General features: G+C 44.7%; 1 protein-coding gene across 4 annotated transcripts in view; it reads right to left on the bottom strand.

Moving 5' to 3' along the window:
- Positions 1–3,626: 3,626 nt before the first annotated feature.
- The window catches only part of LOC149453494 (uncharacterized), a 20,911-nt gene continuing 3,552 nt past the window's right edge, over positions 3,627–20,985 (bottom strand). For 2 of the 4 annotated variants that reach the window (XR_016314687.1, XR_016314686.1), the window contains exons 4-6: positions 19,200–19,274; positions 12,270–13,488; positions 3,627–3,947 (exon numbers count right to left, since the gene is read on the bottom strand). Coding sequence is in view for 1 of the 4 variants with exons in the window: in XM_089688494.1 (XP_089544620.1) it covers positions 12,391–13,488; positions 19,200–19,274 (1,173 nt within the window). In the remaining 3 variants the exon portion in view is untranslated. Of the gene's footprint in view, positions 3,948–11,924; positions 13,489–19,199; positions 19,275–20,985 lie in introns of those variants that run through there. The other 2 variants (XR_016314688.1, XM_089688494.1) reach the window with 2 other exon arrangements.

Raw genomic sequence — 20,985 nt, 5'->3', positions numbered from 1 at the left:
AACCGGCTCCTCGATCATCTTCTGCTTGGCAGGAATTTGCGAATGTCTGCTAAGGTAGGCATAGCTCATGAAACCCTTCCCACACTCAGCACCAGAATACGGTTTCTCTCCCACAGTTTCTCTCATGCATTTGGTGCTGGAAGTGAAGGATTTCTCACACTCCTGAAATATGTAAAGTTTCAGTTCGCGGTGTACTCTTCGATGTTGGGGGTTTTTGGTAAACAATTGCCTGTGGTGTGCGTTTTATGGTGTTCGGCGAGGGAAGACTTGGGCACAAAAGACTTCCCACATTCCATACAAGAATAGGGCCTGGTGGATCCTCTGATGGATAATGAGATACGGGCTGGTTGACTGCCCTTTTAAGTATTTCCAGCACTGAGGACAAGCACATGCTACCTCAGCACCATGACCTTTCTGATGATCCCTGAGTGAAACGCCCCCCCCCCCCACAATTGGAACAAACAAACTCTTTTGATGACATCATATAGTTTTCCAAAAGCTCATTGGTTTCTGGAAAATCTTTTTCAGTTGAGCCTGTTGCCATGTTATTATTGGACATCTCATTGCCAGTGGGAGCTACAACTTTGTACGTAGGAGGCTCCTCCTTTAAAAAAATTATCTGGAAATTTTGTACAAAGTTGGGGTGCAGAGGTGTTAGAGCATGGAGGATGTTCATCAGCTGTGAGGGATTCTTCCAATAGTTAGAAATTATGTACAGTGTTGGGATTTGGAAATATTAGGTTGTGAATGATGTTCTTCAGTCAAGAGGGGCTCCATTATAATTGGGAGTAGTTGAAATTTGTGCATGACTTGTAGGTTTGGTGACATCACAATGTGGATGATGTTCTTCAGCCAAGAAGGGTTCCATTTTTTATACGAGTAGCTGGACTTTGTGAATGACCTGTAGGTGTGGCCGTGTCCAAATATGGATGAAGTTCTTCAGCCAAGAGATGTTCCACCATAATATGAGTAGGTGGACTTTGTGCATGATCTGTAGGTGTGGCCATGTCAGAATGTGGATTATGTTCTTCAGCCAAGAAGGGTTCCATATATATATATATATATATATATATATATATATATGTGTATCTGGACTTTGTGCATGACCTGTAGGTGTCATGATATTAGAATGTGGATGATGTTCTTCAGCCAAAAAGGGTTCCATTTTAAAACAAGCATCTGGACTTTGTGCATGAACTGTAGGTGTGGCGATGTTAGAATGTGGATGATGTTCTTCAGCCAAGAAGGGTTCCATTTTAATATAGGTATCTGGACTTTGTGCATGACCTGTAGGTGTGGCCATGTCCAAATGTGGATGATGTTCTCCAGTCAAGAAGGGTTCTATTTTAATACAGGTATCTGGACTTTGTGCATGACCTGTAGGTGTCACGATGTTAAAATGTGGATGATGTTCTTCAGCCAAGAAGGGTTCCATTTATATATAGGTATCTGGACTTTGCAAATGGCCTGTAGGTGTGGCAATGTTAGAATGTGGATGATGTTCTTCAGCCAAGAGAGGTTCCATTTTAATATGAGCAGTTGGACTTTGCCAATGACCTGTAGGTGTGGTGATGTCAAAATGTGGATGATGTTCTTCAGCCAAGAAGGGTTCCATTTTAATATAGGTAGCTGGACTTTGTGCATGGCCTGTAGGTGTGGTGACGTCTGAATGAGGATGATGTCCTTCAGCCAAGAGGGTTTCTACCTTAATTTGAAAATCTTTACTTTGTACATGACATTCAGGTGTGGAGATGTCAGGGTGGGGAGGATATTCTTCATTTGAGAAGTTTTTCTTTTGAGTATGAGTAGGTGGAAGTACTGTATGACCTCTTGGTGTGGAGATGTAGGCAGGGCTCATAAACCCCTTCCGTAACTCAGCACAAGAGTACAGTTTCTCTCCCACATGCTTTCTCTGGTGTGCCAAGAGTTTGGTGCTGGTAATGAAGGATTTCCCGCACTCCTGGCACTGGTAAAACTTCTCTTTGCTATGCACACTTTGATGCTCAATGAGGTGGTGATTTTCCTTGAAGCATATTCCACATTCTATACAGCAAAAGCGCCTGTACCTAGTGTGGATTTTTAGATGTTTGGTGAGAAAGGACTTGTGTACGAAGGACACACTCGGTGCAAGAATAGGACCTCTCTCTCTGGTGGATCTTATGATGGACAATGAGATATGAGCTGGTTGAGTAGCTTTTACCGCACTCCGCACAAGAATAAGGCTTATGTCCTGTGTGAGTTCTGTGGTGCTTTTCCAGGTCAGTGATGCACTTGAAACATTTTCCGCACTCAGCACAAACGTGCGGCCGTTCCCCTGTGTGTGTTTCACAGTGTCTGACTAGCTGTTATGGATAGGCAAAGCATGCCCCACACTCGGTGCGAGAATGTGGCCGCAGGGCATGATGGATCTTCTGATGCTGAAACAGCGCTGAGCTGCTGATGAAGCATTTCCCACACTCAGAACAAGGAAATGGTTACTCCCCCGTGTGAATCCTTCCATGGATGACGAGGTCTGCTTTGCTGGCGAAGCATTTACCACTCTCTTCGCATTGGTGAGGCTTGAGGCCCACATGAATCTGCTTATGTTTTCGGCTTCCTACTGTGGTCCGGAAACACTTCCCACAGGTAGAACAGGCATAAGGGCGCTCTGTAGAGTAGACCTTTTTGTGTTTCCTGAGACTTAAGGCTCGGGTGAATGACTTTCCACAGATGGGGCAAGTATGAAGCCTTTCTTCAGAACAACTTCTCTGATGGGCAGGGGTGAAGTTATTGTTTGAGTATTTTCCTCCATCAGTACAAAAACTTGGGTTTACTTCAGCAAGTACTTTTTGGTGGTGAATGGGGTCATAGTTTCGGAGAACTGTCTTGGAGCAGGACAATCATTCTTTCAGGTGGTGGTCTTCAAGTTTCGACTGTCTTCTCAAGCTATTCCAGCATGAAGGACAAACATGTGTTGTCACTCCACTGTGAGTTTGATTCAAAAGCTCCGGGTTCTGGGTAAAACTTCCCCCACATTCAGAACAAAGTAACTCTTTTAGTGACTGCAGATGGGATTCAGCAATGTTGGATTGTGGGTAATGTTCTACACTCGAGGGGTTTCACTGTAATATGAGCCGCTGGACTTTGCGCATGACCTGTAGGTGTGGCAATTGGCATTTGGGTTATGTTCTTCAGCCAGGAGGGGTTCCACCTTAGTCCGAGAACCTGCACATTCTGTAGGACATTCAGGAGTGGAGATGTCAGGGCGGGGAAAATGTTCTTCAGCTGAGGTGGTTTCCTTTTGGATACAAGTAGCTGGATGGTACGTATGATATACTGGTGTGACAGTGTGTGGAAGATGTTCTTCAGCTGAAATGGGTTCATCTTTGATATGAGTAGTTGGGCAATGTGCATGATTTGTTGGTATGGAGATGACAGACCGGGGGAGATGTTCTTCAGGTGAAGGGGTTTCCTCTTTGATCTGTGTAGTCGAACATTGTATTTGCATTGTAGATATGGAGATGTCAGGGTAGGAGAGATGTTCTTCAACTAAGAGGGGTTCCCCTATGATAGGAGTAGCTGGATACTGTGCAAAATTTATTGGCATGGAGATGCCGGAATTGAGGAGATGTTCTTCAGTTGAGGGAGTTTCTTCTTTCAGATGAGTAGCTGCACATCGTACATGACGTGTAGATGTCAGGGTTGGGAAGATGTTCTTTATCTGAGAGGGGTTCCTTTTTAATTGGACTATTCTGATATTTAGTTTCTTCATCTGTAGTTATATCTGTTGGAAAAAGATATTCCTTCTTATTCTAAAATAAAGTATAGCATCTGTCCAGAAACCCCAACTTCCATTTACCCGGTGATGTGACGAGCGTTTGGTTCTTCACCATAACGTCCGCGTAGAGATCCTTGTGTCCTTCTAAATGTTCCCACTTCTCCATGGAGAAATATGGACATCCTGAGACCTGTGCAAGAAAACATTTGCAAGCTCTGAAAAGGCGGGACGTCTAAATGAGTTGTTCCTAAAAGCTGATCTAATTTTTATGAAGTCATAATATATAACAGTGATGGCCTAGGTCAGTGGTGTCAAACTGGCGGCCCTCCAGCTGTTGCGAAACTTCAAGTCCCATCATGCCTCTACCTTTGGAAGTCATGCTTGTAACTCACTCTCGCAATGCCTCATAGGACTTGTAGTTTGGCAACAGCTGGAGGACCTCCAGTTTGACACCCGTGTCCTAGAGCTTTCTATGTTACCATGTCATTGCTGAACAAATGGTTTAGAATAGTGGTTCTCACCCACAAGGCTGTGGGCCACTGCTGGGCCACAATCTTCCCTCACCCTGGCCTCCTGCCAGCTGCAGATCCCTTAACCTACCACAGTACCTCCCAGCCTTCATACTGCCCCCAACCTTCCATAGTGGTCCACAGTGCCCCCATTCTCCTACGGTGTCACCATGCTTGCTGCAGAGCCCCCGGCCCTCCACAGTGTGCCCAACCTCCCCTGCTGCTCCACAGCCCAGTCCAGAAACTTCATTCTTCTACAGGACCACCAAGTCTGCTGCAGGGTTCCCTAGCCCACTCTGTCACCCCCATCCCCCAACAGTGACACCCAGTTCCATCCAGCATTTCAATACGTTTTGCATTCCCATAGATAAGGCTGAGAACCACTGGTGTAGAGCAGAAAACTACTGCAGCCGTCACATCTAAGAACTGGAAAGCAGCAACATAGGAAATATTTACTTTCGGATTAAAAATACCGCTTTAAGTTTAGGAAACATTTTGAATCCAGAGAAGGCCACTCAGCAGTGGGGGAGCTGTGGGGGAGGGGACAGAGTGTAAGCTCCTCTGGTACAGAGACTGATAGGACTGTGGGGGAGGGGACATTAGAGTGTAAGCTCCTCTGGTACAGAGACTGATGGGACTAGCTCAGTGATCTCTGTACAATGCTACAGTATATGTCAGAGCTATAGAAATGTATAATAATAAAAAAAAAGTAGGTTTCATGGATCATCAACCTGAATACAGTCCAGCTGGGCCGCCTCCTCTGGCCTCATTCCAATTTCCTAATTTTGGTTCAGGAGTGATGCCACCCCCACACTGATGAGACCCTTTAGGCTGAAACAGTACGCTTCCAGGCTGTGCCATCCCTTTAAACTCCCAGTAGGAGGGGCTTGTGCTTACAGGACAACATTGCAAACCATCACATTACCCAGAAGCCAATGGTCCTTTAAAAAGGGGCTCCTCCTGGCCATGTTTTTTTTTTTTTTTTTAAGTTTCTAATGCATGATGGGAGTTGTAGTTCAAAGAGGTACATGGATACAGAAAACTACAACTCCCAAAATGCCCCACACTGCCTTCCAGCTGATTCCACCACCAGGTGGCCGCAGTGAGAATTGCAAGGACTGCCATAGGAAGCTCATTCTGCAGAGCGCCACTGCCATCTTGTGGTCATTTTGAAGAATGCATCTGCTAATTTATGGTACTACCACCCAGGTGTAGAGAACAGAAATACATATTCTGAATATAAAAAAAAGTAATAATAATGTATTGTTATCGTAACAATCTGATAGTGTTCTAATTATAATATGAGTATATGAGAAATTGTATTTCATTTTATTTCACCTTTCTATGAGTTCTAGGGCCATTTTTTGAGGGTCACATCGGCGCGCATGTGCATTGCAGTGCCATTCATTTAACTTCTTGCCAACCAGCCACTGTAGAAATACGGTGGCAGGTCGGCATGGCTGGGCAAAACCACGTTTTAAAACGTGCATTTGCAAAACAGGTAGGGGGCGTGTGCGAGGCGCGTGCCCGCCCTACCCGTCCCGCCGATCACGGCCGCGGGTGTCAGTTGCCGGGTCACAGCCGGTCATTACCGGCCATGTCCCGCCGATTAGTGGCAATCACTGACAGAGAGCAGGGCTGCAGTAGCTCTGCTTTCTGTCAGTCCCCTGTCAGCTCCTGACATGCTGATCCGGAGAGAAGAGTTTATCTCTCCCGATCAGCGTGTTCCCGTGAATTACACACCTCCACCCCCTAGTAAAAACTGCCCTCACACAGTTAACCCCTTCCTCCCCAGTGCCATTAGTACAGTGTCAGTGGGTTTTTTTTGCACTGATCACTGTATTGGTGTCACTGGGGATGTCAGTGACCCTAAGTCAGTTCCCCCCCAGTGCCAGAATGTCTGCCGCAGTCCTGCCATAAGTCGCTGATCGCCGCCATTATTAGTATAGAAAAAAATTAAAAATCCCAGTATCTTTCCCGCCATTTGTAAACGCTATAACGTAAACCAATTAATTTACACGTATTGGTTTTTTTTTTTAGCAAAGACATGTCGTAGAATACATTTTGGCAGAAATTTATGACTAAATTTGATTATTACATTTTTTTTACTGGACATGTTTTATAGCAAAAAGTCCAAAATATTGTTTTTTTTCCTCAAAATGGTTAGCCTTTTTTTTATAGCGCAAAAAATAAAAAATGCACAGGCAATCAAATACCACCAAAAGAAAGCTCAATTTGTGGGGAAAAAAGGATGTACATTTCATTTATGTACCGTATTGCATGACCGCGCAATTGTCCGTTAAACTAGTGCAGCGCTGTATAGCAAAAAAAGGCGTAAATTGCAGTATGTATACCATAGTTTGTAGACGCTATAACTTTCACACAAAGCAATCAATATACACTTATTGGGATTTTTTTTTTACCAAAAACATGTAGCAGAATACATTTTGGCCTAAATTTATAACCAACTTTGAGTTTACTATATATTTTTTATAGCTGAAAGTAAAAATATTGTTTTTCTTCAAAGTTTTTGGTCTTTTTTTGTATATAGCGTGAAAAAATAAAAAGCACACAGGTGACCAAATACCACCGAAAGAAAGCTCTATTTGTGTGAAAACTAGGATGTAAATTTCATGTGGGTGCAGCATTGCATGACCGTGCAATTATCAGTTGAATTAGTGCAGTGCCAAGCAGCAAAAAGAGGCCTGGTCATTAAGGGGGGTAAATCCTCAGGAGGGCAAGTGGTTAAATGGCATCACATTAGTGGAACCGCAGTGCATGCAAGGTGCATTGTGTCATGCCTCAACATCAGTTGCCATAGGACAGGACATTCATTTTAAACTGCTGGAGCGCAGGAATGGGCATAAAAAAGGACATGCAGCATACCAAAATGCATCGTGGTGTGCTGCAACGCATGTGCGTTGAACCTGCATGCCTTAGTACGGGGGTGTCAAACTCAATTTCATCGCAGGCCGTATCAGCATTATGGTTGCCCTCAAAGGGACGATTGTATTTCTAAGACTAGCTGTCCAGAGCACCCCAATCCCCCTTACATCAGATGTCAAGAGTTCCCCCACCCTCCCTTACACCACAGTGCACCCCCCTTACCGAGAAGAAGCTGGGGAGCTGAAGGTGCAGGGTCTGGAGGAGGATCAGAGGAGGGCTGAAGTCAGCTGAATGCTGTAGCTCAGCCTTTTACCAGATACTCTGATCTCCAATCAAGAGATCAATCTGATCTCTGGGCGAAGCTGTCTGTGACGTCACCACGTTGGTGGTCTGACACCATGGGACTTTTAAATGTTTGCACGGTCTTTATGCACCTTATCTATGTAAGTGCAATACTTTCATAAATTCTTTGCTGGTTCATCGGGTCGCACTATGAAGTTTCCTTCTGTTTTTAAACCTTTCCTTGCGTGGTGTGGTGAGCCGTCTGATGTGATGGATTTGTTCATGTGAACCTGCAGTTGTACATTCATCTCCTTGATACGGCTAATTAGGGTGTCAGTGCGGGATCTGAACACCATCTGCTCGTTTGATCTCAAAAGTGTCTGGTAAGAGGCTGATTTTTTTCTTTTGTGTCAAGCATTTGTGGACACCTACGCACTTTCCGTTGCAGGATTTCTCAAGCACACAGCACTGTGTTATTGGATTTTGGGACTTTTTATTATTTAACCACTTCCCGTCTGGCCCATGTATATAAATGGCCGGACGGGAGCAGTGCAGGGGCAGATGGCTGTTTATAAACGGCCTCCCCGCCCCCTGCTTGTGCGGCTTCCCTGGGAGCGCGCACCAACGTGATCCGGTGCCCGCTGTGTCCTCCAGACACAGTGGAACACTGGTCATCGTACGGGACCTCTGTGTGAGGTCCCGATCATGTGATCACTGATTGGCCAATCAGTGATCACATGAAGAGTAGTAAGCAAGATGTCCCTTCTGACATCATTGCTTAATACGTGTGAAATCTGTGAATGATCACAGAGGTCACATGGTACAGGGCCATTCACAACAGCCCTGTACCATGTGACAAGCTGTGACCAATCACAGCTCTCACAGTATTTCTCAATGGTTGCAGGAATGCAGCCAGAGGGAAGGAGAAATGATTGCTGTTACAGCCTTTATTGTAAAAGCAATCAGTGTAAAAAAAAAAAATCTTCATCACCCCCCACTATCGTGACACTGTACTACTAGGGAGAAATGTTTTTGAAAAATTATAATTTTTGGTTATAAACTAATTTGGGTTTTTTTTTACTAAAAAGATAATTGAATACATTTTGTCCAAGATTTATAAAGAAAGATTATTTATTTGCAAAATTTTAACCCCCCCACAAGTAGTACAGGGTCACTATGGTGACACTGTACTGCTAGGGTGACAGTATGTAAAAAAATAAATAAAAATCTAAAAAAAATTGAGAAAAATGTTTTTTTTTATTAAAAAGATAACGGAATACATTTTGGCCAAGATTTATGAAGAAAAATTATTTATTTGCAAAATTTTATAAGAAAAACACTTTTTTAAAAAAAACTTTTGGACTTTTTCATCTATATAGCAATAAAAATAAAAAAAAACTGTGGTGAATAAATACCACCAAAATAAAATGTTATCGGTCTCAAAAAAATGCTAAAAAATTAATATGGGTACAGTGTTGCATGATCGCGCAATTGTCATTCAAAGTGTGACAGCGCTGAAAGCTGAAAATTGGCCTGGACAGGAAGGGGGGTGAAAGCGTCCGGACTGGAAGGGGGGTGAAAGCGTCCGGACTGGAAGGGGGGTGAAAGCGTCCGGACTGGAAGGGGGGTGAAAGCGTCCGGACTGGAAGGGGGGTGAAAGCGTCCGGACTGGAAGGGGGTGAAAGCGTCCGGACTGGAAGGGGGGTGAAAAGTGTACGGACTGGAAAGGGGTGAAAAGTGTCCGGACTGGAAAGGGGTGAAAAGTGTCCGGACTGGAAAGGGGTGGAAAGTGTCCGGACTCGAAGGGGGGGGAAAGTGTCCGGACTGGAACGGGGGGGAAAGTGTCCGGACTGGAACGGGGGAAAGTGTCCGGACTGGAACGGGGGAAAATGTCCGGACTCAAAGGTGGGGAAAGTGGTTAATATATGAATGCGGACTTACATCATTTCAATGAATTTATGCACATTTTTTATGTAGCAGCATTTATTTGATTGATTATTATTTAATGTACAGCGCACTCAATTTTGATATAGCCTTTGCCTCATATGACTGCACAGTTGAAACATTACGCTGAACAGGAATAAGCCCATTTTTCTATGCAGGTTTGTGGATCTCCGATATATAAATGTTGTATATCTTATTCTTTTTTTCCGTTTCTAGCAGTCCCTTGTTTTTTATTTCATGCATAAAAACACAATGGGGTCCAATTCTAAAGAAAAAAAATATGCGCTGTGCTCATGTCTCAAGCATTCGCACATCTGCCACAAATAATCCCTGTCATTTCCATCATATGTTTATTTCCTATGTTCTCTAGCTCCACCTAGTGGCCATAAAGTAGTATTTTTCTGATTTAGGTATTTCAGAAAAATTCTGCATTATGGCCACTAGATGCAGCAGACGATCACGGAAAATGCAAATATTAGGCAACCTATTGGAATTATTTGTGGCGGCTGGGCAAAAACGTGAGAAATTTGCACTTTTTTGTGATTTTTTGTTTATAAATATATATATATATATATATATATATATATATATATATATCCGAATGACTTATCTTGCATGCAACTGGTATGGACCTCTCCGAGTGAATGTAAAGAGCAGATGTCGTAAATAAATGAAGGCCGAGCAGCACCATTGAAGAACAAACATCTTCACTTCTGGGGTAGAAGTCACAGTGGAGAACAATGGACCCCCCCTCCATCCATCAAGCTCTATCAGTATGGACCCCCACCCCGTTACACAGATGTGCAAAAAAACTGATAGACAAAGCTGGTCAATTCCAATTTTGATACAAAATATTTATGTATACAGGTAGCTGAAAGAAGAAGCATACTTTCAGAGAAAGCACACTTACCCTGCCTGCCTAGCCACCTCCCCCAGCTGGATCTACCAACTTGGACATATCACATGGACCTTATCTCCTTCCCATGGGCTGTTCTTGGACATTAGGTCCTCAAAGCCTTCTATAGAACAACAGAAGTCCATGAAGCTTGCCCACTTTTTGAATTTTAACATGCTAGTGGTGGAAGAGTCACAACACCAAACCAAAAATGGAGTCTGTCTTACATGGCCATCCTTACAAGCTTGGGTGTTGGGTTTAGAATGGACATGTTGGGACTTGAAGGGAGTCTTCTACCCTTATGGCCTCCAGACCATCAAACTCCCCAACTCTGCTTCCCCCGATCATCAATCTTACACAACCATTTAAAAATTTTTATTACGTGGAGAACAAGACTTCTGTATATGGCTGGCGGGAAGATAGAGATGAGAGAAAAACGCCCCATAAATGTGGAATGACCATTCAAATAGACAAGGAGGAACCTACAAAAAAACTAAAAAATTCTTCCTGCGCCTAGTAAAACACTCTAATACAGGTTCTATCCTGCTGCTGTGCACTGTGATCAACACAAACAATGAAAAAAAGGAAAAAACAGCGCAAACATAGACCTTTACATGAAATCAATATTACAAAGTGCAAACATAAGTGAAAAATTGATCAGTGGTAAAGTCCATCAAAATAAACCAAAGTTCAAAAAATATTAGTGCAAAAAAGAAAAAAAGAAAAAAAGAAAAAAATATTTTCAAATTCTTCTTCTAATATAGAGGAACTTCCACCTTCCACCCGTGAAAACCAATATCAAATGCACTCACCAGATAAAGGTGAAAAAAACGCCTCTTAGGAATTTTTATGGGATCCTACACCCTCTTTCGTATCCACTCTATAGGAATCCTCCTCTCCACCATAGGCTCCACCATCCGACCAGGGAGAAAAAAATCTCAGATAGTGTAATATTGTAAGACACCATTCATAAGTGAAATCAAGGATTAAGGTCACTCACATTCAATTCAATTTAAAAAGGCATATTTATTAGGATCAGCTTCTTCCAAATAAACAGTAGATGCAAGGCAACCTCCCACGGAATCTCACATCACAGCTCCAGGTTTCAGCAGAAGCTCTACAGAGACACCGCATATACAGATCCCAAAAGATGGCCGCTGGAACGCACCGCTCAGCGTGCGCTCCACTCACCGGAAGTGACGTCAGACGTACGGAGTACAAACCGGAAATGCGTCCGGTTTGTACTCCGTACGTCTGACGTCACTTCCGGTGAGTGGAGCGCACGCTGAGCGGTGCGTTCCAGCGGCCATCTTTTGGGATCTGTATATGCGGTGTCTCTGTAGAGCTTCTGCTGAAACCTGGAGCTGTGATGTGAGATTCCGTGGGAGGTTGCCTTGCATCTACTGTTTATTTGGAAGAAGCTGATCCTAATAAATATGCCTTTTTAAATTGAATTGAATGTGAGTGACCTTAATCCTTGATTTCACTTATGAATGGTGTCTTACAATATTACACTATCTGAGATTTTTTTCTCCCTGGTCGGATGGTGGAGCCTATGGTGGAGAGGAGGATTCCTATAGAGTGGATACGAAAGAGGGTGTAGGATCCCATAAAAATTCCTAAGAGGCGTTTTTTTCACCTTTATCTGGTGAGTGCATTTGATATTGGTTTTCACGGGTGGAAGGTGGAAGTTCCTCTATATTAGAAGAAGAATTTGAAAATATTTTTTTCTTTTTTTCTTTTTTTCTTTTTTGCACTAATATTTTTTGAACTTTGGTTTATTTTGATGGACTTTACCACTGATCAATTTTTCACTTATGTTTGCACTTTGTAATATTGATTTCATGTAAAGGTCTATGTTTGCGCTGTTTTTTCCTTTTTTTCAAGGAGGAACCTAACTTAGCTCTTCAAAAATACGGTTCCCTCTCTCTTATCACCGGCTCTTCAGGACACCAAACCCAGGCACAAGCTTTCATCAATGAAAGGCAAGACAAACCTCCATCTTGAAAACCTTCCATCTTGAAAACCTTCCATCTACAAAACAAGAGGTCTACTTTTGTGAAAAGGCCACCTCTACTGCCCAATGAGAACATGCCACAAGTCTCCATCCTCGGACATCATACTGACACACTGGCAATCAGGTCTCTGTTATGATGCTTCATGTGAGCCATCAACGTCTTCTTCGACCGGTAGAATTTTCCGCACTCGGAGCAGGGGTAGGGTTTGCCAGCCACATGGGTCTTCTGATGGACGACAAGGGCAGAGCTCCAGATGAAACATTTGCCGCAGTCCAGGCAGGTATAGGGTTTCTCCCCCGAGTGGATCCGACGGTGGATAACCAGTGTGGGCTTCTTGCTAAAGCATTTGCCACACTCGGGGCAGGGATACGGCCGTTCGCCATTGTGACTGCGCTGGTGGGCCACCAGGTACTGGTTGCTGCTGAAGGATTTCTCACACATGGGACAGGTGAAGGGTTTCTCTCCCGTGTGGGATCTCTGGTGGGCGACCAGCGACTGGCTCTGCCGGAAACATTTACCGCACATGGGACAAGTAAACGGTTTCTCGCCACTGTGAATCATCATGTGCCTGACCAGCGTTGACTTGACGGAGAAGCTTTGCTTACATTCAGTGCAGGAGAATGGCTTTTCCCCCCAGTGGGACCTCTGGTGGACCCGAAGATTGCACTTCTTTGAAAAGAACTTTCCACATTCTAGACATTCGCTGCCTTTCGAGTCCAAGGGGGAAGCCTGGTGGCGTATGAGCTCTTCCTTGGAGCTGAAGGCCTTCCCACATTCTGGAAAACACAATGCTTCATCAATGTTCTGCGTCCCCTCATTATCAGAGTCAGAGAGACCACTGCCATCCTCCTCACTGTATTCCTCCTTCACAGTGACAGATAAATATTCTATGTGATCCATGGGAGAGGAAGAGCTGGCAAGATCGTTTTCTTCACATGAGATGGACTCCTTCTTAATTTGAGTAGAGTTGCATTGGGTATGATGTGTAAGACTGGCTGTGCTGCCTGTGGGAACATTTGTTCCACCCACGCCTTGTTTATCAAAGTTGGGGTTCTCCTTGGAAATGGTAAACGTGGTGACATCACATAAGCTTGGTTCTAGTTCACTTCGCGTTTGGCTTGTAACAAGCGACGCATTTACCAGCCAATTCGAGATGTTACATCTGGAAGAAGACCTAAGGACTTCCAACCTAGGTGTCTGAAAGACAAATGTAGATCACGCATTAAGGAGGAAGCAAGGACGCACCCAAAATTGTACAAGTCAACTACCATGCAGGCTCGTTCTCAGTGCTGCTGACCAAAGACAGTTATGGACTTCGTATGTTCAACAGTTGACCAAGCGTAGGGATATTTGTCGATAAGCAATTCGTCCCAAGACATGTGTTAACCACAAAGGCCAACTGTAGCTTTTAATTAGTTCCTGAGTTCCCCTAAGTAGTGTCACTGGATTAATTGTAGAACAATCATCCGGATAGATTGCAGCGGCTTGTACACTTAAAAAAAAATGCTATTTATCAGAACATCCCTCGTTGATAATATACAACCTTTCTCAACCAGGGTCCTGTGGAACCCTAGAGTCCCTCCAGAGGCTTCCATGGGTTCCTTAAGCAAAAGGAAACTCCTGCCTCACAGATAAGTAACCACTGACACCAAATTCCCCCACTAACCCCCAATGTAAGGGACATTCTTCCCACTGATCACCAATGTAAGGGGCATTCTTCCCACTGATCACCAATGTAAGGGGCATTCTTCCCACTGATCACCAATGTAAGGGGCATTCTTCCCACTGATCACCAATGTACAGTAAGGGGCGTTCTTCCCACTGATCACCAATGTACAGTAAGGGGCATTCTTCCCACTGATCACCAATGTAAGGCGCATTATTCCCACTGATCACCAATGTAAGGGACATTCTTCCCACTGACCACCAATGAAAGGGACATTCTTCCCACTGACCCCCAATGTAAGGGACATTCTTCCCACTGACCCCCAATGTAAGGGACATTCTTCCCACTGACCCCCAATTTAAGTAGCATTCTTCCCACTGACCACCAAAGTGAGGGGCATTCTTCCCACTGATCCCCAATGTGAGGGACATTCTTCCCAATGATCACCAATGTAAGGGGCATTCTTCCCACTGATGACCAATGTAAGGGGCATTCTTCCCACTGATCACCAATGTAAGGAACATTCTTCCCACTGACCACCAATGTAAAGAACATTCTTCCTACTGACCACCAATGTAAGGGACATTGGTCCCACTGACCACCAACGTAAAGAACATTCTTCCTACTGACCACCAATGTAAGGGACATTCTTCCCACTGATCACCAATGTAAGGGGCATTCTTCCCAATGATCACCAATGTAAGGGGCCTTCTTCCCACTGACCACCAATGTAAGGATCATTCTTCCCACTGACCACCAATGTAAGGAGCATTCTTCCCACTGACCACCAATATAAGGGACATTCTTCTCACTTATCACCAATGTAAGGGACATTCTTCTCACTGATCACCAATGTAAGGGACATTCTTCCTACTGCCCACCAATGTAAGGGACATTCTTCCTACTGCCCACCAATGTAAGGGACATTCTTCCCACTGACCACCAATGTAAGGGGCATTCTTCCCACTGACCACCAATGTAAGGGGCATTCTTCTCACTGACCACCAATGTAAGGGACATTCTTCCCACTGACCCCTAATGTAAAGAACATTCTTCTCACTGACCACCAATGTAAGGAGAATTCTTCCCACTAACCCCCAATGTAAGGGACATTCTTCCCATTGACCTCCAATGTAAGGGACATTCTTCCCACTGACCACCAATGTAAGGGACATTCTTCCCACTGATCACCAATGTAAGGGACATTCTTCCCACTGACCACCAATGTAAGGGACATTCTTCCCACTGACCCCCAATGTAAGGGACATTCTTCCCACTGACCACCAATGTAAGGGACATTCTTCCCACTGACCCCCAATGTAAGGGACATTCTTCCCACTGATCACCAATGTAAGGGACATTCTTCCCACTGATCACCAATGTAAGGGACATTCTTCCCACTGATCACCAATGTAAGGAGCATTCTTCTACTGATCACCAATGTACAGTAAGGGGCATTCTTCCCACTGATCACCAATGTAAGGGGCATTCTTCCCACTGATCACCAATGTAAGGAGCATTCTTCCCACTGATCACCAATGTAAGGAGCATTCTTCCCACTGATCACCAATGTAAGGGTCATTCTTCCCACTGACCACCAATGTAAGGGACATTCTTCCCACTGACCCCCAATGTAAGGGACATTCTTCCCACTGACCACCAATGTAAGGGACATTCTTCCCACTGACCCCCAATGTAAGGGACATTCTTCCCACTGATCACCAATGTAAGGGACATTCTTCCCACTGATCACCAATGTAAGGGACATTCTTCCCACTGATCACCAATGTAAGGAGCATTCTTCTACTGATCACCAATGTACAGTAAGGGGCATTCTTCCCACTGATCACCAATGTAAGGGGCATTCTTCCCACTGATCACCAATGTAAGGAGCATTCTTCCCACTGATCACCAATGTAAGGAGCATTCTTCCCACTGATCACCAATGTAAGGGTCATTCTTCCCACTGACCACCAATGTAAGGGACATTCTTTCAACTGCTCACCAATGTAAGGGACATTTTTCTCACTGACCCTCATTGTAAGGGACATTCTTCCCACTGACCACCAATGTAAGGAGAATTCTTCCCATTGACCCCCAATGTAAGGGACATTCTTCCCACTGACCACCAATGTAAGGGATATTCTTCCCACTGATCACCACTGTAAGGGACATTCTTCCCACTGACCACCAATGAAAGGAGAATTCTTCCCACTGACCCCCAATGTAAGGGACACTCTTCCCATTGATCTCCAATGTAAGGGACATTCTTCCCACTGACCACCAATATAAGGGACATTCTTCCCACTGACCCCCAATGTAAGGGACATTCTTCCCACTGACCCCCAATGTAAGGGACACTCTTCCCATTGATCTCCAATGTAAGGGACATTCTTCCCACTGACCACCAATATAAGGGACATTCTTCCCACTGACCCCCAATGTAAGGGACATTCTTCCCACTGACCACCAATGTAAGGAGAATTCTTCCCAATTTTTTCTTTATTAAAAGTCTTGCAATCAATAAACATAAAATAATATACAGAATATAAAAAAATAAATTATATATATATTTTCAGCAAAACGAAAATAAATATAGCAAAATCTGCTGTCAGACAAAAGCAAACGTCTCAGAAATGAACATGACATAATTGGGGAAATAAATCGTACTACCACTCACATCACTACACCAGACATCAAACCTGTGAGGTCAAGAAACCACCCCGCCCCCATTATGCAAGCAGCCCTTCTTCAAAAAAGATCTTAATCAACAAAAACTAAGGGAGTGAAAAGAACAGTATAAGGAAAGAGCCCCTCACCCAGAGATGGACAGTTCACCAAAGGCAGGTCTGATATTCCTCCACGCCCTTATCCAGACCGCCCGAGGCTCTCTGCCCTTTTCAAGACCCTGAATCTTCCCGACCTCACCCAGAATATCGTGCACCACCACCTCTACAGGGAGGACTTTCTTCCGTAGGGTAATCTGATACCGTGCGTTCCATGTGAAGTAACGAACAACTATACTAACTAGAAAAAGTGTATCAAATCAAAGTCCCAGCGAGCTGGGAATGCCCCGTACATCCACTCTGCATAACTCATGCGATAGATAAAGGGGATGCCCAGAACCCTCCCCACCCTTTTATACACCTCTATGTTAAAGGGACACTAGAGCAGAAAGTGGTCCATAGACTCCACTTTACCAACACACTCTGCTCTAGGACAATCCCGATCATCCACAGGGCGGTGCTTCAGGTTCCCTCTCACATAGAGCCTTCCATGAAAAGCGAGCCAGGCTTGACCCCTAAACGTCAAAGGGATTCTCTCCAAGTTAATTAAACGCAACCCCTCCCTCATTACAGAACCTGGGCAATCCTTTAAGGCCAGTGACACACTGAAAGCAGAAGCCAAAATCCTCTCCCCCAGAAGCTTCCTGGGAAGGGACCTGATATCCTCCACTGTCACCTGCCACTGCCGAAGTATTTTCAGACACGGGGCAACATAAGCCGGGAGCTTGCCATGTCGGACTCTCAGACTTTTCACTGGCCCGCCATCTTCCCAGCAATGCAGAAAAGGCCTAAACCAAGACTGAAAAATACCCACCCATCCCGGCGGGGTCTCTGCTAACATATTACCAAGATTGTACTTTAAAAAGAGCAAAGAAAAGAAAACTATCGGGTTGACCATTCCTAGGCCACCCTCCCGCCTGGACAGGTAAGTTACATTAGGTTTGATCAGGTTCAGCCTATTTCCCCATAACAGTTGGAAAAAACAGCTGAAGACCCTTGCATAGAGAGATACCGGCAAGATACAGACAAAGCTGACATATAAAAAGATCGGAATCAGGTAAGTTTTGATCAAGTCAACCCTCTCCCTCAAGGAAAGCCTCCATCTCTTCCAGCTTGCTACTTTGGCATTGGCATCTACCAACCTGCTTTCCCAGTTTTGATGACCATAGTCACCAGGACCAAATTTGATGCCCAAAACTTTAATTTGCTGCTGGGGATCTGGGAAGGCATCCGGAAGTTCGAAGCTTTCACCCTCCTCAACCATCCAGAAAACTTCACTCTTTTCATGGTTGACTTTAGAGCCAGAAGCCTCCGTGTACTGCTCTATCACAGAGACCACCTCCTGCGCCTCCTCAGTCCCAGAGATAATAACAGACACATCATCAGCATAGGCGACGACCTTCAAAGGCGGCACACCAGCAATGCCCTTAGGCACCCCGCACAACGATGCGCCCTCTAGCCTTCTTACAAAGGGGTCGATTGCGAAAGCATATAGCAGGGGGCTCAAAGGACATCCCTGGCGCACACCAGAGCCGACCTCACAAGGCCGCCCAACCCAACCATTAACAAGTGGGAAGCTCTCAGCCCCTTTATATAATGTCTTCAGCCAATCTATAAACCTCCCCTGCAGGCCGTATCTACCAAGCAGCAACCACAGATATTCATGATTCACTCGATCAAAAGCTTTTGCCTGATCCAATGCCAGCAAGTACTTTCTCCATCCAGCAGCCCTGCATCGTTCCAAAGACTCCCAGATGTGTGTTTGATCACCAATGTAAGGAGGACATTCTTCCCACTGACCACCAATGTAAGGGACATTCTTCCCACTGACACCCAATGTAAGGGACATTCTTCCCACTGACCCCCAATGTAAGGAGGATTCTTCCCACTGACCCCCAATGTAAGGGACATTCTTCCCACTGACCCCCAATGTAAGGTACATTCTTCCCACTGACCCCCAATGTAAGGAGAATTCTTCCCACTGACCCCCAATGTAAGGGGCATGCTTCCCACTAATCACCAATGTAAGGGGCATTCTTCCCACTGACCCCCAATGTAAGGGGCATTCTTCCCCGACCCCCAATGTAAGGAGCATTCTTCCCACTGATCACCAATGTAAGGGACATTCTTCCCACTGACCCCCAATGTAAGGGACATTCTTCCCACTGACCACCAATGTAAGGAACATTCTTCCCACTGACCCCCAATGTAAGGAACATTCTTCCCACTGACCACCAATGTAAGGGACATTCTTTTAGCTTTCCTGTTGATATAAGAAGCATTCCTTATTCCATTATTTATTCATAAGTCCCAACCTACTGAAGGACTTTGGGCTGGAGGACAACACTGGGCTCCATGGACTAGTATGGACTATGGAAACTCCCTAATGGCCTGACCTTTTACTACAGCCAGGCTAAACTGCATATAAAAGTGAAAGCACAAAACGGGGATCTTACCAGGGATGGGAGGGGCACGTGGTCCTCTTTCCCTACTGACGTTACACACGGACCTTCAAACTCTTCTTCATAATCCTGCATGGAGAGGGAGTTAAAGTTGAGCTCCAGAAAAAAATACTTTCATTTAAATATACTGTATTCGCCAGTAGCCACAAAAGTTATAAATCCACATTCTGGGCACCAAATACCTTTGCAAACCCAGTTGTTACTTTGTAAAAGTAGCATTGACATCATCACTGTGCCATACATAGCCTGTGCAGAGAGCAGAGCTGTGGGAGGGCCCCAGCAGGCTCCACCCACTACAGGCTGCCTAGAGGTGGGGGAGGAGACAAGGCCAATCACCCTGCACGTGCAGGGAGAGCAGCAGCGAGCGGTCTTTTTTACAGGAAGCTCCTGTAAAAAAGCTCCTGCACAGAGAAGAAGTCTCACACTGGATCTCTGCACAGAACTGGAAAAAATACACAAAGCTTAGGGCTGGTTCACACCATAGAAATGCAGAGCGTATGCGTTCCGGATGTGTTTCTGCATGTGTGTTTGATGCATTCCGGATGCATTTCTGCATGTGTGTTTGATGCCATCCGGATGCATTTCTGCATGTGTGTTTGATGTGTTCCTGATGCATTTCTGCATGTGTGTTTGATGCGCTCCGGATGCGTTTCTGCACGCGTGTTTGATGCGTTTCTGCATGTGTGTTTGATGCATTCTAGATGCATTTCTGCATGCGTGTTTGATGTGTTCCGGATGCATTTTTGCATGTGTTTGATGCGTTCCGGTGCATTTCTGCATGTGTGTTTGATGTGTCCCAGATGCGTTTCTGCATGTGTGTTTGAGGCGTTCCAGATACATTTCTGCATGTGTGTTTGATGCGTTCCGGATGCATTTCTGCATGTGTTCCTGATGCGTTCCGGATGCATTTCTGCATGTGTGTTTGATGTGTTCCAGATGCATTTCTGCATGTGTGTTTGATGCGCTCCGGATGCATTTCTGCATAAGCATTTGATGCGTTTCGGTGCATTTTTGATGCATTCAGGTTAATTTTTTCCCCTCTCTTTTACTTCAATTTAAATAAGGACATGTGTGTTCCAGTGCATTTTTGGTGCATTTTACTGCATTCCAGTACAGTGCAGAAAAAATGCAGCATGTTCTACTTTTATTTTTTTTCTGGATCTGACCGCACTGGTGTGAACTATGCCATTGGAAACCATGTAACCTACAATCAATGCATTTTTGATGCAGGAAAAAAAAAAAGTACTGGACTGCATGTGGTGTGAACCGTCCTTCAAAGAAGAACACACATGCATCTTGTAGACAACGTTTGTTACCCCAAATTTCAGATTTAAAACCCAGAAGGAAGGGTTGGAACGTCTGACAATATTTTATTGTTGTCTATGTCTTTCTGTCCCACTGACAACCACTCCAGCTTGTACAGTTGTCAACGTGACCAAGAAGTGAGGGAAAAACTTCCCCAATGGTGTAAAAAGCTGAAATAGCAGAGAAATGGAGATTCCTTCCCAGTCCATCAATATTTTGGCTGGGATTAGGCTGCAGGATCCCTGGGAGGGCAATGGAGACGGTCAGTTGTAGTCATGATAAGGAAGATGAGTACTGGGAAGAAAGAGAGAGAAAAGAAGATGGGAGTGGTGGGACACTGATAGGGGCATTGGAAGAGTGTTAGAGGGAGACAGAAGAGCAAAGAGAGGAAAGGAAAGAAAAAAGAGAGGAGAGACGAAATAAAAAGAGAGGAAAGGAGAAAAAAAAGAGAAAAGAGAGGATAAAAAAGAGAGGA

Source organism: Staurois parvus, unplaced genomic scaffold, assembly GCF_062004578.1.
Source record: "Staurois parvus isolate SC_StPar_1 unplaced genomic scaffold, SC_StPar_1.0 ptg000449l, whole genome shotgun sequence".
Lineage (NCBI taxonomy): Eukaryota > Metazoa > Chordata > Amphibia > Anura > Ranidae > Staurois > Staurois parvus.
Note: the sequence above shows the minus strand (reverse complement) of the source record. Positions and strands in the feature narration are given on the sequence as shown.